Raw genomic sequence first — 17,750 nt, forward strand, 5'->3', positions numbered from 1 at the left:
GAGCTCTCTCAGTTAAGAAATAATTTTGTCACTTCCTTAAGGACAGTGTTATTTTGAAGACATATCCAACATTTAAACCCAAGATTGACTCTCAATTCCATATTTCCCAAGAGATCATTCTACCAAATTTTTACCCTGATCCAGCCGATCAGAAAGAGCGCCTCTGGCACAATTTAGATGTTAGACGCACCCTGAAGGCTTATCTTATTCGTACTGAAAAGTTCAGGGTGTCTGATTCTTTATTTATCAACTAGTAATCAAGCCCGCTGCAGCTAAATGCAGCGGGCGCTAGACCACGGAGCCTCCGCAGCCGTGCCAGGCAGGGAGCCCCCGGCAGCCACGCTCTGCGCGGCTGCCGGGGGTTCCCTTTGCGGGCGGGCTGGGAGCCCACAGCAGCCACGCTCTGTGCGGCTGCCGGGGGCTCCCTTGCCGGCGGCCTGACGCGTCGGAGGCGCTTCGCGCCTCCCGACGCGTCAGGCCGCCCTCAAGGAAGCAACTGCGAGCCGCGCTCTGTGCGGCTCGCAGTTGCTTCCTTCAGCAGCCTAGGAATTAGCCCGGCCGATGGTCTGTCAGGAGGAAGGGGCCAATTAGGCCCCTTCCTCATCACGGACAAAGCCCTCCGCCTGAGGGTTTAACGAATTATTTAGTCCGCGGCGCCCGCAGCGCCGCGGGCGTGTTAAGGATATTGCTCCACCTAGACTAGGTCAAAGGATGTCTAAGGCATCAATCGGTAGAACGCTAAAAGCATGCATCATAGAGTCAGAATCCAGGGATTTCCTATTCCTCAGGGCATTACTGCGCACTCAGTTAGAAGCTCTGCTACAAATGCAGCAATGTTCAGGGGAGTCTCGTCTGTTCAAATTTGTAGGGCAGCAACCTGGTCAAATATATCCACCTTTATAAGGCACTACAAGTTGCACACCTTAGATGCTGTGGACACAGCTTTTGGCAAAAGTGTGCTTCAACATGTGGTTCCTTAGGTTCTCGGAAGCACCCACCCTGTTTTACTGGGGACTGCTTGTTAAGTCCCACCGAGGCGTCCTCCTGAATGTCAAGGGAGAACGACTTACCATGAATGGTCCTCCTTGAAGTCAGGAGGACGCCTCGCCCCTCCACTTGCTTCTACCTGAACCACATGATTCTCAAATTTATTAAAATATAATTAAATAAATATTTTTTTCTAGGTATTCAAATTAGTTTACTCATATTAAGGGAGAGACCAAAAGAAGTCAGTATAGTTTTTTATAGTGTTGACATGTTTAAAGAATTGTTTATTTGGAGAGGCTTGTCATCCAGACTGGAGCAGGGTGCCTCCCACCACGCAGATGACACTAGAAACAGTTCCCTATTATTGTGTTTAAGTAAGTGGTTGTGCTGATAACTATTTAATTCATGAGCTCCCCCTCTGTTTAGTTTGTTTCTGTTTAATTGTGGCTGTTTGAAAGTTTTGTATGGGTAAAAATATTTACATTTTCCCATCAGATATCAAAGTGTCTATAGCTGGTAGTAATTTAGAGATAAAACTGTGGATCTTTTGAAATCTTTATTTTTTTTAAAAAAATGTCATACTCAGATCTGCAAGTAAAGCATTATGATTAACCTCCATTAGCAAGCTATTCTTAAATCATGGGGTTCTGTTTTCCTAGTAACCTATAATTGCTGTTTTAGCTTAAAATGTTCTGAGAATAATGATAGGGCTGCATATCAGATGCTTGCACCCATGCTGGGAAAAATAACTGGCATGAAGTAGACATTTAATTTATTTAATTTTTAATCAGTGGAAAATAAAAATCTAAATAGTAGATATACAGTCTGTATAATCTCTATAAGATTTGGTTTAATGAAATAGGAGGTTATAAAATAATCACATCATATCATATTTATTACATAAAAACCAATGTGGTTATGCATGATAATTTAAGTATTAGTGTTTTTCTCTCCCTGTGTTTTAAATGGATGTTGTAATCCATCTCAGAAATTCTTTATTTATTTATTTTCTTTATTTGATTTCTATACCGCCCTTCCATATGGCTCAAGGCGGTTTACATAAAACATCATAGGGGGATACATGGAATGAGTCAACATACAACATAGTCAATATACAACAATAACAATCCAACAATGGTTCTAAACAACACAACAGTAACAACATAACAAGAACAGAAACATAGCTAAACCTCCTAGAGCGGTCAGATTGCTTCAGGCCATGGAGGAGATGTCTGAGGGGGGGAACCTGTGGTCGGTCTCAAGCAAATGCCTGGTGGGTTTGCAAATGAAGTGATTACTAGTATTCTGAATTCTTATTAAGATGACTACTAAATAAGAAATTTTCTCTGGTGCAAATGATTACTCAGAACTTTAAAAGAAGAATTGTGTCCAATTAAGTAAAGAAGGTGAACGCCATCTTAGGCTGTATCAACAAAGCCATCACATAAAAATTGCAAGATCTCATAGTCTTACTGCATACCGCATTGGTCAGACCACTCCTGGAGGACTGTGTGCAGTTCTGGAGGCCTAACTTTAAAAAGGATGTGCAAAAAATTGAGAGGGTGCAGAGGAGAATACCAAGGATGATCCAGGGCCTGGGGACCAAACCCTATGTGGAAAAACTGAGGGATTTAGGGAATGTTCAGAAGAGGAGGGTGAGAGTGGACAAGATTGTGTTCTTTAAGTATTTGAAATATTTTGGAAGAGGACATGGAGCAGTTCCTGTTGGCAGCAGAGGATAGGACCCCCAGTAATGGCTTTATTTGTTTGTTTATCTATTTATTACATTTATGTACCATCCTTCCCCGAGGCTCAGGGCACTTCGCATAGAACATAGGAACAGGAAGACTACAGATAAGTTATTGAAACAATAAATGTAATGAACAATAAATTAATAACTAGAAAATACCAATGGGCCAATGCACGGTCAGTACAGGCAATAGTTTCAGATTTCATGTAAGAGAGGCTCGTAGACCCAGTGGAAGAAGTTGGGGCAAGTGGACCTCAATGTCTGGCAGAAGAGCTCCCTTTTGCAGGCCCTGTGGAATTGTTTTGTATCCATTATGGCCCTGATCTCTTATGGCAGCTCGTTCCACCAGGTGGGGGCCAGGACAGAGAAAGCTCTGGCCCTGGTTTAAGTCAAGTGAGCTTCTTTGGGGGCAGGGATCACCAGGCAGTTGGAGGTGATGGAGCGTAAAGCTCTTTGATGGGTTTGGACAGAGAGGCAGTCCCTCAGGTATACTGGGCCCAGACTGCATATAGCCTTAAAGAAAATTAACAGAAATTTAAGCCTCATCTGGCATTTGACCGGAAACTAGAGCAGTTGTTTGAGATTGGGCGGGATGTGGACTTTTGAGGTGTTGCTGTGAGGATACTGGCCACTGCATTCTGGACCAGTTGTAGTTTCCAGATCATGGTTAAGGGCAGGCCTGCATAATGTGAGTTACAGAAGTCCAGTCTAGAAATTACCATTGTGAGGATCACTGTAGCTAGGTGTTCCGAGGCCAGGTCTGTTAAGCGAAATGCTTATTTATCCTTTAATGCTCTGATCAAAAATTGGGGAAATTAGCTATGCAAAAAGGGATAATTAGCAAAACCTGTCTGCAGTGTTTTATGAGGTAAATTAATCCTTTCAGGATTCCACAGGAGATCACAAATACTGTTTATCACTAATATTGTAGCTTTATTTACAACATAAGACTAAGCAGTTAAACTAACACCTATAGCAGAAAGCAATAAAGTAGGAAATGGCCAAGTTATGGCCACGAGGGCAGCAACGTTCTTACAATTACCTGTCTTGCTCAGATGTAGAAGTTGGGTGTGTTGAGGGAGAGGGTTAGCAACACAAAAGAAACCAGCATCCAAGTTGGGCTTCACCAGAGGGAAGCGAGCGCGCCCTGGGAGCTCCAAGGAAGGGTTTTTATACCCTTTCCTTAGCCAGATAAGTGGCAAAAGTCACATAGGCAAAAAGTGGGCTTGGGACAAAAAGGAGTAAATGCTTCCTTTTGATGTGGGCCCAAAGGGTTGATTGATCCAGGATGTCCAGGATCAAAGTACTCAAAGAGAATGATCTGGGAAACTTGATACCTGGTTTGATCTGGGTGACTATAGAGAGCAATAATGCTGTTGGCAAGCTGGCGTTGGGTGGACAGGAATGGAATTTCAAAGGTAAGAAGTTTCTTCTGAGATTTCCAAGTTTAATTGAAGGGGGGGGGGGTGAGTCAGGAAGTAGGATGCTCTTTGAAGTTGCCAGTGCTGTGTGTGTGTTTTCTCACAGCTTCAGGGATGCTGGGTTCATGAGATCAGTCAGTCATGCCAAGCTTCCCTGATGCTTTGCAAAGACAGTTTGGCCTGACTTTTGCCTTATGTCTAGGCCAGAACAAATGTCCAAAGTCCAGAGTCTTGCTTGAAGAAGTACGCAGGTGCTATTCTTGTCCCATGATGAGGTCTGTTATTAGGTGCTGATTCAGGTTTTCTGGCACCATAGAATACAGTCCAGAGGGTTTGGTTGTCACTGGTTATAATCCAGTGTCTGGTACAGTTCAGAGGTTGGCTGCATTGGCAACAGGTAGGATGCTAGCAGTTTGGCCTGGGAGATGTCTCATCAATGGAGGTCATCATTCTGTCATTCCAATCACTGACCAGACCATGTAGAGATGTGCCAGGAGGAATTGGGTCATGCAGAGCCTTCAGGAATCCAGTTGGATGCCCAAGTCTCCATGGGTGAGCTAAAATCTGCTTGGTGCCCAACTGAGGAGGAGGTGGCAGCCTTCGGGTCATAGTGATCTGACTATGGCATAGCCTTACCGTAACCAGATCCACGTTCAGTCCCTCTCTGAAAATGAGGTTAGGGGTGTGGCCTGCCCGATGGATGGGGCCAACAAATTGCGATAGCCGTAGCATTGCCATGACTGATTCTAGGTCCATCCCATTTCTGGAGGATGGCAGCTCAGCATGAACCTTAAAGTCCCCCAAAATTAATAGTCTTTTGAACTGTAGCATCCAGGCCACTACCTCCTCTAGCAGGGCTGGCAGGTCATCTGGAGGTGCATTGGTGCACGGTGGGCACACTTTCGTTTGAGTTCCACCCGAAGCCTTCACATTCAGTTCCCTAGATCGATGGCATGGTGGGAGCCCTGAAGGTGAAATCCTCTTGGATTAGGATACCCACCCCTCCTCTCTGCCCTGCAGTCTGAAACTGATGAAGGACAGAATGGTATCACCAAGATATTAGAAGAAGAAGAGTTGGTTCTTATATGCTGCTTTTCTCTACGAGAGAAGACTCAAAGCAGCTTACAATCACCTTCCCTTTCCTCTCCCTACAACAGAGAGAGCCCTGATATTACTGCTCGGGGGAGTGGGAAATCAAACCCAACTCACCAGATTGGAAGTTGCTGCTCTTAAGCACTGCACCAAACGTTGTTATAATTTATACATACATAGATTTAAAAGTTTATATTGTTTACTCTAATGTTAAAACTATAAAGTTTTTCTACCATGGTTATATATGGTACCATGAGAGCCCTTCAGTAATGACATGGCTAGGGTAAGGGGTCTGCAATCTCTAGTAACACCAGCAAAATCTTTCACTCTGCCAGCAGCAGCCACAGCACCACCACTACCTGCCTTGACTCAGCCATTCAGCATGTTTTGCAGTGCTAGAATCCTTTACCATCCACCAACACCAGCCTCAGTTTGTCCTTCCTGTCTGGCATGTACCACTCTTTCCTCACCTGTTGCAGCTTCTTCTTTTGCATCTCCTCCTTTTCCTGCCACTGCTGTCTCTGCTTCCAACTCATTGATTGCCAGCAATAAAGGAAAGTGGTATTACTTGGAAGAAGAGGCATTGCAGCCAAGGCGTGGTGGGGTGAGAAGATGGGGGAACTGGTTTTTATTTTTGTTTGTATAAAATATATGAAGAAAAATTACAGCCAAGGTATGGTAGTGTAAGGAGATGGGATACAGGTTTTTTCCTTTATTTGCATATTTTATCACTGAACATAATATAGCTTAAGTTGACAACTCACTTCCTACCGGATTGGCCCTCCCTTTGGCTGTGCCACAAGTAGAGAGAGAGAGCACTCTCAGTTCAAATTGCATGCAGACAATTCATTCCCTACCTGATTGGCCCTCTCTGGGGGTGTGCCAGTAATAGAGAGTATTCTTCCAATTAGGGCCAATCAGCTTAAATTTCATGCTGCCATTGAAGGCCAATCAGCTCATATTGCATGCAGACAACTTACTCCTTAACTGATTAGCTACAGATGGACTTCAGCCAGGAATGCCCTACCCTGATAGTTTAACCCCAATCAGGAGTGAGTCTTCAGCCAAATAAGGGATCAGCTCTCTGGCTCCAACTTTCTGCCAGTTTCAAAAGTTTCCTGGGTAGAAGAGGAGGCAGCGTCAGAGCATGTCCTTTAATTTTTAAATTATGTCTAAGTATATGTGAAATTACATTTGCTTTTGTTTATCTAGTTATTTCTGAAAAGATGCGTAAGATATAGTTGTTATGGACAATGTACTGTAAAATTCACAAGATCACAACAAAGACGGCTAACAGCAAGAGGATTTATTTAGAATACATGTTTGCAACCATGGAGAGAAAGCCAATTGGTGCGCTCCCTGAAGTCTGTATCAGTGCAGCTCATTTTTAAGACATTGATATATCATCATGAGGTATCCTGACGCTCACTCCCTCACTGTCCCTTTGACCAATCAGGTTGATGACGAAGGGTGTACAGTCTTACTTTTAACAGATGGCTATAGATGTTATTACAATTTTCTCTCTCTTTGTATCAAAGAGTACATTTCCTTTTAAGGTATACATTTCCTATTTTGAAGCAAGCACATGTATAGATATAATGCAGCTGTTGTAACATCCTGTCTCGATAACAAGGCCATTTCAAGAGCCAGACAAAGAAATGGATTTCTTTGTCTGTCCAAAGCTTAGTCTTGTACATGTGGCACTTCTTCAGCCATTCATTAACTTAAAATGAACTATGAATAAAGTATGGCTAAACTGTGTTCCACAAATCTATATATTCCATATCATAGTGGTCTTAATATCTGCTTTGTAAATATTAAGGATTAAGATCTGGTGAGCCCCTCTTCAGGCTATGCATTTATATGATGTAACCCCCCGAGATGGCTGCTGGGGGAGGGGGTGTATTATGCACTTACATCTCCAATCCTGTCTTATATTTGTGTTGTATACAGATGTTTTATGTGGTAGAGGTTTTAATGGGTTTTTATGATTTGTAACTCACCTCGAATCTGTGGAAAATGGCGGGCTAAATATATAATTAATAAATAATAGATTATGTAACAAAAATTATTGTCATTTTCATATTTGTAATTGTGGACTTTTAGGGCTCCTTTAAATGCTTGTTTTCATTGTGATTGTTTTTTGTGGTCCTGTTATCAAGGAAATATTACAGTGCAATCTAACAATGCAATTCCTCCACTCTGAATAGAGTCTATCTTAAAATTATATTGTTACAATGCAAAAAGGTTTCATCGAGTTAGTGTAAATCAAAATTGCTTCTTGAAAAGCGAATAAATATTGTTGTTAGTAGATAGTAGATTTTTTGTAACTAGAAAGAAAAGATTTTATAGTTATTTTATGTCCATAAATCATACTGATACAAGTTTCTAGTCTCATAATATTTGATTTAACACAATACATATCTAGTTAGAATCATAGAATCATAGAGTTGGAAGGGGCCATACAGGCCATCTAGTCCAACCCCCTGCTCAACGCAGGATTAGCCCTAAGCATCCTAAAGCATCCAAGAAAAGTGTGTATCCAACCTTTGCTTGAAGATTTCCAGTGAGGGGGCGCTCACCACCTCCTTAGGCAGCCTATTCCACTGCTGAACTACTCTGACTGTGAAAAACTTTTTCCTGATATCTAGCCTATATCGTTGTACTTGAAGTTTAAACCCATTACTGCGTGTCCTTTCCTCTGCAGCCAGCAGAAACAACATCCTGCCCTCCTCCAAGTGACAACCTTTCAAATACTTAAAGAGGGCTATCATAGTTAAATGTTATCAGTGAATTGAAGGACTAATGTGTTCTTTAAAACCTCATCACCTGTATATATGTAGGAGAATGCTGTGTAGTGAGAAGTATCAGCACAGGTTTATTTTACAAAGCCTTATCGTCCCCACTATTTGAGAATGTGTTAATTAAAATGTACACAGTAGCCTATTAGAACTGTGTTGTGTAAAAATAAAAAATAAACACTACTGTTGATGAAATTACTGCTTTTGAAACATTACATTTTAGTAGGCTATGCACAGTGGAAGGCTGACAATTTTGTTCTTTTTTCAGGAGACATTGATAGACTGGTGTGATGAAAAGGAACTTAACTTGATTTTAACAACTGGAGGAACAGGTTTCGCACCAAGGGATGTCACACCAGAGGTGAGATAGTTTGTCTTTAACCTTCTGGGTCATTATGCCCTTTTGCCATAATATACAATATTCTGCAACTAAAACAACCCAAAAATTTCAACCCTGAATAGTTATGGAGGCAGAAACTGATTTTATTGGTCTACTAGAACTTTGCGCATTGGGCAAGACATGGCACATTGGGACACAGAGATTCCACTACAACACTGAACCTCAATCATCTCCTTGTGGAGATGCTAATAGTTCCCATGTGTTCCTTGCCATTCCTACCCAGTTTGTGCCTTGATTTGGCCAAGAGGAGATATACAATCTTGCTGTTATGTCTTTGTGTAGATTTCCCCTTCCTTATCAAACAATTCTTTGATAGTCAAACAATTGTTTTCTTGACCCTAGTAAAGCTGGGTCCCCTTTGTGTGTGTAGCCAGTAGTGCTGGATATGATTTTGCATGATGCATTCACATACTCCAGAGGCACATGTATGAATAATATGACCACATGATGGAATCAGTTGCCTAACTCTGTCCCATTGTACTCAGATCTTTCTATGAGGGAGGGAACCAATAATGTGAATGACATCCATGTGATCAACCCCAACCATATGGTTTTATTATTAATTCAAACCCCAACAGCACGAGATCAAACCAACAAAAGTGGTTCATATTGCTGGCTGTATCTGTAAAAAGATATTTTGGAGAACATCCACTCTATGTGCTAAACTGATGTTTCCTAGAGAAAGACTGGAACTTTCATTTTGATTTCTATCTTAACCTAGCTGGCAAAAATAACTTATCAGATGTAAGGCTAATTCACATGAGTATCATTTTGTGTAGTGTTTGGAAAATATCAACATTATCCTGGATTGAAGTATTACTTACATGTTACTCTTTGCATAGTAATAAAAAGATTTAGGAAATGGAAGGAAGACCGTATAATCAAGGAAGAATATAAACAAATAACCAAGGATTGTAGGGAGTGTATTAGAAAAGCTAAAGCTCAGTATGAGCTAAGGCTAGCAAGAAATGTCAAAAACAAGTAAGAAAAATAATAGGGACATGGTAGTACCATTATGGGGACAAGAAAGTGATATTGTAACAGGTGATAAAGAGAGGACTGAACTGTTCAATTCCTACTTCTCAGTCTTCTCTTGCAAGGGAAATTGTGCTCAGTGAAAAATAATTTCATTTAATGAGGGATGGGAGTTGTGGCCTAGGATCACTGTAGGGGTAGTTCATAAAGTTTCTTTAAACAACACCAAATCCTCTGGGCCACCTGAATTGTATCCAACTCTAAGCATCTGTCCATTATTTTTGACAATTCTTGATGAACAGGTTAAGTGCCAGAAGATTGGAGGTGGGCAAATGTTGTGCCCATCTTCAAGAAGGGGAAATGGAGGATCCAGATACCTACCAACCCATCCGCTTGTAATCTATAGTTGGAAAAAATTTAAATGAATAATTGAACAGTCAGTCCTTGAGCAGCTAGAGTGGATTGCTATGATTACTAAGAGTCAGCATGGCTTACTCAAGAACAAGTCATGTCCGACTACTGTTATATCTTTTTTTTGACAAAGTTACTATCGTGCTAGATCAGGGGAATGCTGCAGGCATGGTTCACCTTGATTTCAGTAAGGCTTTTGATAAGATTCCGTATGATATTCTTATTGACAAGTTGGTAAAATGTGGAATGGATCCTACTACTGATTGGTGCATCAAGAAATGCCACAGGGATCCATCCTGGACCCTGTATTGTTCAAAATATTTTTAAATGATTTGGATGAAGGAATAGAGGATGTGCTTATTAAATGTGCAGATGACACTAAACTGGGAAGTGTAGCAAACACACCAAAAGACAGAATCAGAATACAGGATGATCTTGACAGGCTGGAAATCTGAGCTAAAATGAATATAATGAATTTCAACAGTGATAAATGTAAAGTTCTGCATTTAAGTAGGAAAAATCAAATATGTCATTATACTATGGGTGAGACTTGTCTTAGCAGTAGTACGAGTGAAAAGGATCTGGGTGTCTTAGTAAACCATACACAGAACATGAGTCAGCAGTCTGACTCAGAAGCTAAAAGGACAAATGCGATTTTGAGCTGTATTAGAAGAGAAGAAGAAGAAGAAGAAGAGTTGGTTCTTATATGCCACTTTTCCCTACCCGAAGGAAGCTCAAAGCGGCTTCCCATTCCTCTCCCCACAACAGACACCCTGTGGGGTGGGTGAGGCTGAGAGAGCCCTGATATCACTGCTCGGTAAGAACAGCTTTATCAATGCCGTGGTGAGCCCAAGGTCACCCAGCTGGTTGCATGTGGGGGAGCGCAGAATCGAACCCGGCATGCCAGATTAGAAGTCCACACTCCTAACCACTACACCAAACTGGCACTATACACTTTAAAGAAGTATAGTGTCCAGATCATGTGAGGTGAAGTTATCTCCTTATTCTGCTCTGGTAAGACATCACTTGGAGTACCACGAAGGCCTTGGCACCGGGCCGCAGTCCCCCCCCCCCCGCAGTGAGAAACAAAGCGGCCAATTAGCTTGCGGCCCGGCAAGCTTCTTTCTGCGGGAGTGGGGACGGGAGAGGGAAGCGCGGCTGGCGGTGCAAACGAGAATGTGTGGCAGGTCTGCGCATGCGCGTTTGCACTCAGTGGGGCTGCAAACGCACACGCATGGCAGGTCCACGCATGCGCAAAATGGCCACGCATGTGCATTTGCCCTCCCCCCACTGGTTCGCAACCTGAAAAAGGTTGTGTACCACTGATATATAGGATGGAACAGAGTAGTTTTCTGTTGCTCCAGAGGTTCAGACTAGAACCAGTGGGTTGATATTAATTCAAAAGAATTTTCAGCTAAACATCCTGAAGAAGTTCCTGACACAGCAACAGGCTTCCTTGGGAGGTGGTGGGTTCTCCTTCTTTGGAAGTTTTTAAGTGGAGGCTAGATAGTCATCTGTCAAATGCTGGTTGTATGAACAGGCAGATTGTGAGGTGCCAGAAGGGAGGTGCCAGCGTTTCTCTCTTGTGGCCCTTCCTTGCATACCCAGGGAATTGCTAGTCACCACTGAGGGATGGTAGGTGAATTTCCTCCAGGCTAGGCTGGATTCTGGAGACCTTGGGTGGGGGATCACTTTGGCATGAAATTGGGGTCACTGTGGCTGAGCAGCTATTTGTGAGGTCCTGCATTGTGTAAGGGGTTGGACTAGATGACCCTGAGATCCCTTCTAACTCTATGATTCTATGAGTCTATGTATCTGTACTTTATAATATGCTGTTCATTCAGTCTTCAAAAATACTTAAAACTAAGGGTAAAGCCTTGGCTCAGTTTGAAATCTCTTCCTTAAAGATAGATATCATGAAAGTTCCCATATATTGTTTATTAACTGAGAGGTATAAAAGGATAATCAGTATTAAAAGCAGAAATACTTGAATTACAAGCTTTCTAGATAGTTCAGGAATTGATGTTTTAAGCATTAGTATTCTATTTTAATGCAGTAATTAATTTCCCCAGATGCAGTAATTAATGCAGTAATGAAACATCACATCCTTTGTAACACCAGTCTCAAATCCAGATATAATTACTTTGTTTATATCCTACCTTTCCTGCCAGTAGGGACTTAATGCAGTTTATGATATTTTCTTCTCTATTTTATCTTTAAAACAATCCTGTTAGGCAGAGAGTATATGATTAGCCTAAGGTCACCCAGCAAGCTTCCATAGCTGTGTGGGGATTTGAAACTGAGTCTCCGAAATGCTAGTCTGACACTCTAATCACTACACAATTCTGGCTTGTCCATGAGTTTTTTAATTCTGTTTAAAAGCTTTAAAGAAGAAGAAGAAGAAGAAAAGTTGGTCCTTATATGTTGGTTTCTTATTAAGAACTGGGGAGGGGAAATATATATTCACAATGCCTATAGATTTGTTATTTTAGCAGGCAACATGATTTGTTTCTTTCCCTTCATTTATTTATATTTTGTGTCATTCTCTTGTGAGAGCTGTAAGATACAATAGCCTTCAAAGATATATTTCCTTTATAGGATATATTTTCTTCAAATATATATTTCTTTTATATTATTTATCTTCCTCTAGATGTATTGTAAGAGCCTCTTGTGGTGCAGGGTGGTAAGGCAGCCAACATGCTGTCTGAAGCTCTGGCCATGAGGCTGGGAGTTCGATCCCAGCAGCCGGCTCAAGGTTAACTCAGCCATCCTTCCATCCTTACCTTTAATTTAGTAAATCTCTGGAACAGCATCTTGTTTACATGTCTTCAGTATCAGAAGATCCACGGAACTGGAATAATTGAACTTATAGTGTTGATTTCTGATTTGCATATTTGTGTAAAGTAAGTATGAAAATTTTTCACATTTTCTCAAAGAATATTAGAAAATAGTTTATTCCCAAAGCAGCACATTACACGTGCTTGAGCACACTCTTATTTTTCCAGTGCTGACAGCAGAACCAGTTCAGTATCAACAGAACAATCACATACAACTGGTAGGCTACATTTGTCCTCGTGGATCATATTATGAAGTATTGCCCTGGTATTAAGCATGGATAAATATAGAATACTTAATCCTATTCCATTTTCAGTTTGGATTTTTCAAACTGCCCAACAACTTGGTTTGATATCTTTGTCATATATCAAAGGACTATACTTTATACCTGTGAAAGATTAGTAGGAACAGAATCATACTAAAGTACTTTTAATGGAAGAATTGATTTTTGCTTCTTTACCAATAATTTGGTCATAGTGAGAAATATTGCATGAGTCATAAATTTACAGTTGCCTGTTTAATTGTCATTCACACTTGCAGTATGTTCCAGTTTTGCATTCTCAGTCTGAACGTTTTGTGGGCTTCACCTTACCATTCTCAATGTTCTCTTTCATTTAAGTACTCCTTTACCAGAATGAGGCACTTCAGGATATCAAGCTTGGCTATGCATAGACTGAACGTTTGACAACAACTAAAACATCAATTAAACTACTACATCTTAAATTATAGCTTTAGCCTCCAAAAAACATGATGACATCCACACACTTAAATATGTACAGCACAGTGTTTATTGAAGATTACCTTTTGTTTCAGTTTTAACAAATAGTTTGGTCCTGGCCCGCAACTGGTAGAATAAGCTCCCAGAAGGGCTGAGGGCCCTGATGGAACTCTGAGTTCTGTAGGGCCTGCAAGATAGAGCCACCAGGCATTTTGTTGAGACCAAGCTGGAGACCGGGATATAAGAACAGGTCCCCCCCTTCCTTTTTGTAATCTGTACCCATCCTCCCAGGTCAACATCACCTAAACCGATTATGCACACGGCGATCCCGGCGCTGCTTCTGGTTGCGCCCCGGTCACCCGGAAGCTGCGCTTTCTTCCGCGTTTCGCTAACGCGGCTTTTTTGGCTGCATACATTGAATCTGCAGCTGATTGCAGCCGGCACCGTGCATTATTGGTGATTTTAGTCGCCACCATTCCACCCCGAATGTGCGTTATTCCCCCCGTGCATAATGGGTCCTAGGGACATCTATTTGGACATTACAACTGTGAACAGAAGAGTTGAGGTGCTGGGAGGGGGATGAGTAGGGTATAAATTGTTGCTGCCACAAATTGTATTAATTGAAGTAATTGTGTTTCAGTTAATAATAAGTAAAATAAATAATGAAATTGCAAGATAACAGAATGATTGCATGGACTTTAGGAGTATCACTCTGCAATTAGGACAGCAACAGCCTTATTGGCAGAGGGGATATATATGGAATGGTGAAGGAAAATAGCTTTATGGACATCCTTCTAGTAATTCACATAAAAAATCAGCCATAAACAGAGAATATATTTTTATGTTCTTTCTTCTCATTGGAAATCCTAAGGGTGACAGCAAATAGACTCCTGATCAGTGTGTACAGAGATGCTCTGTGGTCTGTTTGGTAAGGCTCTGCTGCTCTGTTTGGTAAGGCTCATGTCCAATACAGATACTGTTTATATTCCAATATCAGGTGGATCAGTGAGAACATGAAAAAAATAGAATCCCATAGTGCAATAATGAGACAAATGAACATAAAGGAAGAAATGTGTTGCATAGGGCATTTTGGATACATATGAAGGAGCTGTGGTTCACTATTAACTCCTCAAATTACAGTTGTCTTGATCAAGTGCTTTCCAAGTTAGTACAATTGCCTTATGGTCTGAAAATGTAAACGGGTGGTAATCTACTGTGTTTAGTCTGGGAAGTTAATTATCAATGGCCCCAAACATATTCTGGTTTATGAGATGTCTTTTAGAGTGGAAAGAATATTCAAGAGACTTAGAGTTATAAATTCTCCAAATATTTTGTAACTCCAGTGACTCCAGAATTTCCTTAAACCTTTCAGATGGTTTCCTGTTTTTCTGTGCCCTCAGTGTATCTGATTTCCAATCCAATTTAACATCTACAACATTATTAAAGTCTCCAATCAATATAATCTTATCATTGTATATGTTCAGTAGTTTGGTTTATAGATATTTGTAAAATATCTCCTGTTTATCATCCGGAACATATAAGCACATAAGAATTACTTTCCTAATTCACCAGTATTTCTACCATCAACAGTCTCCCATAAATACTAATCTAAGTTCAAAATTACACTTAATCCTGAGCACCATACCACATTTCTTTTGAGTATTAGAGGTTATAAATTCCTATCCTAAATTTGTCCTAACCAAAATTTTTCTATCACCTTTTTAAACCTGCATTTCTTGGAGGCATATCACGTCCAATTTAAACTTGTATAAAAAGTGTTGTATTATGCCTCTTTTAACCTTTTCATCTAAATCATTAACATTCCATGAGGGAAATTTCAAATTCATAAATTTAGAAAACAAAAGAATAACATAAGAAAAAAAAACATATCCAATGACCATAATGGGCTCTGTTTTTGAGATGTATTGAAGTCTTCTTAATATTTCCGCCAGAATGCTTGAGCTTTGATTTATTTTAAATCTCTTGCCTTTGTAGGTGAACACCAAGCTTTATGGAAGTTCACATCTGAAAGATATTCCTTTTTACTTCAAAGCCTCCATCAGAAATGTATACATCTTGCATAGCAAACCGGGTGGGCTCTCTTTCAGTATTATAATCTTATGACCTTCTATGCAGAATGGAGTGAGGAAATGTTCTCATAGAATTTGATCTTTAACTACTTAATGATAAAATTGTACAATAGTCTCCTACATTCTTATATTTAGGATTAGATGTGTTAATCCAATATGCTTTCAGTTTGCTCATCAAGCTCCTTGTTGACTAGGCCTACCACTAAGAAGTCTAGCCCTATGATCCAGCCTTTTTCTATCTGGGAGCTGACTACATCTCAACAATATTTTCTGGTCATAGTCTAACAAAGCAATATGATATATCAATTCCAAATCATTTCTCAGTGTTTCTATAGGTCTTTAATTAGTACACGTCATTTTCTTAAATTCTTAGAAATTAATATTTAACTTACTTATTGCATCCTTCTATAGCAAATTTTTAAAAATTAATCTGGAAAATCAATGGATACTGCATTGTTAAAAATTTTAGATATCTGGGAGTGACCTTTTCATATAGCAGTAACAGTAAAACCCACTTTCAAACTGTAGCTGCAGATAGAAGCATGAATGCCATTCTAACGTACTTTTGGAAGGATGAGTCAAGATTCATTCCTGCAGCTTTTAAGATATATTCTGCGAAAGTAATTGCCAAGATGTCATACGGATCTCACATTTTTATTTCTAACAATGATAAGCCTTTGGAAATTCTTAAAATCACTTTTCAGTGCAGCCAGGTATACACCAAATGTGGTATTGAGGTAGGAAGCAGGCCTCTGGACAGTAGGCACTAAAATTTGACTCTATATATTGTATAGTTAAATTAAAATCCACTTAAAGCCCTCTGGTCTAATTCCTTTTTTGTTATGGCTGGCTCAACTAGAGTGTAAAAATAAGGTCTGTTGGGTTGGACTCTGTACAGTTACTAGAAGATGGTCTAACTCAGTGGTCCCCAACCTGCGGCCTGCGGCCCGGTGCCGGGCCGCAAAGGCCATGGCGCCGGGCCGCAACTCCCTCTCCCCGCCCCCCCCTGCAGTAAAAAACTGCAGTAAAAAACTTCCCAGGCCGCAAGCTTGCGGCCCGGGAAGCTTCTTACTGTGGGAGGGCGGGGAGAGGGAATCAGGCCCGTGCGGGCGCGGCCCGTGGCGTGGCCCGATGCGTGGGCACGGCCCGATGCGCGGGCACAGCCCGCTGGCGTGGCCCGATGCGCAAGCGCGGCCAGTCCGTGCGGGTGCGGCCCGATGCCTTGCCGGTCCCCAGCCTCGGAAAGGTTGGGGACCACTGGTCTAACTAAATCAAAAGGCATGATACACCAAGGACTTGTGGATGCAGAAGCACAAAATGAGACCTCTAAATTGCCAAAAATAATGGCCAAATATCACCATTATTCCCACATTCACCAGACTAGGCTACTAATGCCTGTCCTCAGATTGCTTGGCCACAGTCATCCATACAACAGTCTCCTCCAATTAGACTTCTGTAACAAACTCTGTGTGGACCTAACCTTGTCCTTGACTCAGAAATTGCAGCTGATGCAAAATGTGCCTGCTATGGTCTTCACAGGAACATCTTAGAGCAGTGGTCCCCAACCATTTTATCACTGGAGACCGGTCAACGCTTGATAATTTTTCTGAGGCCCAGGGGGGGGTAGTCTTTTGTCGAGGGATGTCACGCCTGAACTTTCCCACCGGCACCCCTGAATTCCCATCGCTCGCTGGGGGGCGCTGCCAGCAGCAGCTGCGCAGTGCCACGCCGAGGGGGAGCCCCAGCCATGGCGGCCGCTGGAAAACACCAAAGGTGAGCTGGTAGCAGAGTGGCAGGGCAGCCCCCGAGGCCCGGTACCGACTGATCTATGGACTGGTTCCCGGACCGGGGGTTGGGGACCACTGCAAATGCTGGCAGGGGCTCATGGGAATTGTAGTCCATGGACATCTGGAGGACTACAGGTTGACTACCCCTGTCTTAGAGGACCTACATCCAGCCTGTGCTGAGGCAGCTGCATCGGTTGCCACTTGTGGCCAGGATCAAGGTTCTGGTGTTAACCTTTAAGGCCATCCATGGGTGGTCTGGGCCCTACATATCTGGGGGCCTGCCTTCTCCTTATACTCTCCACAGCGTGTTGTGCTCTGCAGGTATGAATCTTTTGGAGTTCCCTGGCCCAAGGGAGGTTCACCTGTTTTTGACCAGGGCCAGGGTCGTTTCAGTCCTGGTCCATATCTAGTGGAATGAACTCTCAGGAGAGCTATGGGCCCTGTCGGAGCTCTCACAGTTCTGCGGGGGCTGTAAAATGGTCT

General features: G+C 41.8%; 1 protein-coding gene across 12 annotated transcripts in view; it reads left to right on the forward strand.

The window, feature by feature from the left end:
- GPHN (gephyrin) overlaps positions 1 to 17,750 on the forward strand; it is a 357,972-nt gene that overhangs the window by 150,563 nt on the left and 189,659 nt on the right. For all 12 annotated transcript variants that reach the window (XM_077322479.1, XM_077322482.1, XM_077322474.1 and 9 more), the window contains exon 4: positions 8,320 to 8,412. In XM_077322479.1, the coding sequence (XP_077178594.1) occupies positions 8,320 to 8,412 (93 nt within the window). The remainder of the gene's footprint in view (positions 1 to 8,319; positions 8,413 to 17,750) is intronic.

Source organism: Paroedura picta, chromosome 2 (genome assembly GCF_049243985.1).
Source record: "Paroedura picta isolate Pp20150507F chromosome 2, Ppicta_v3.0, whole genome shotgun sequence".
Lineage (NCBI taxonomy): Eukaryota > Metazoa > Chordata > Lepidosauria > Squamata > Gekkonidae > Paroedura > Paroedura picta.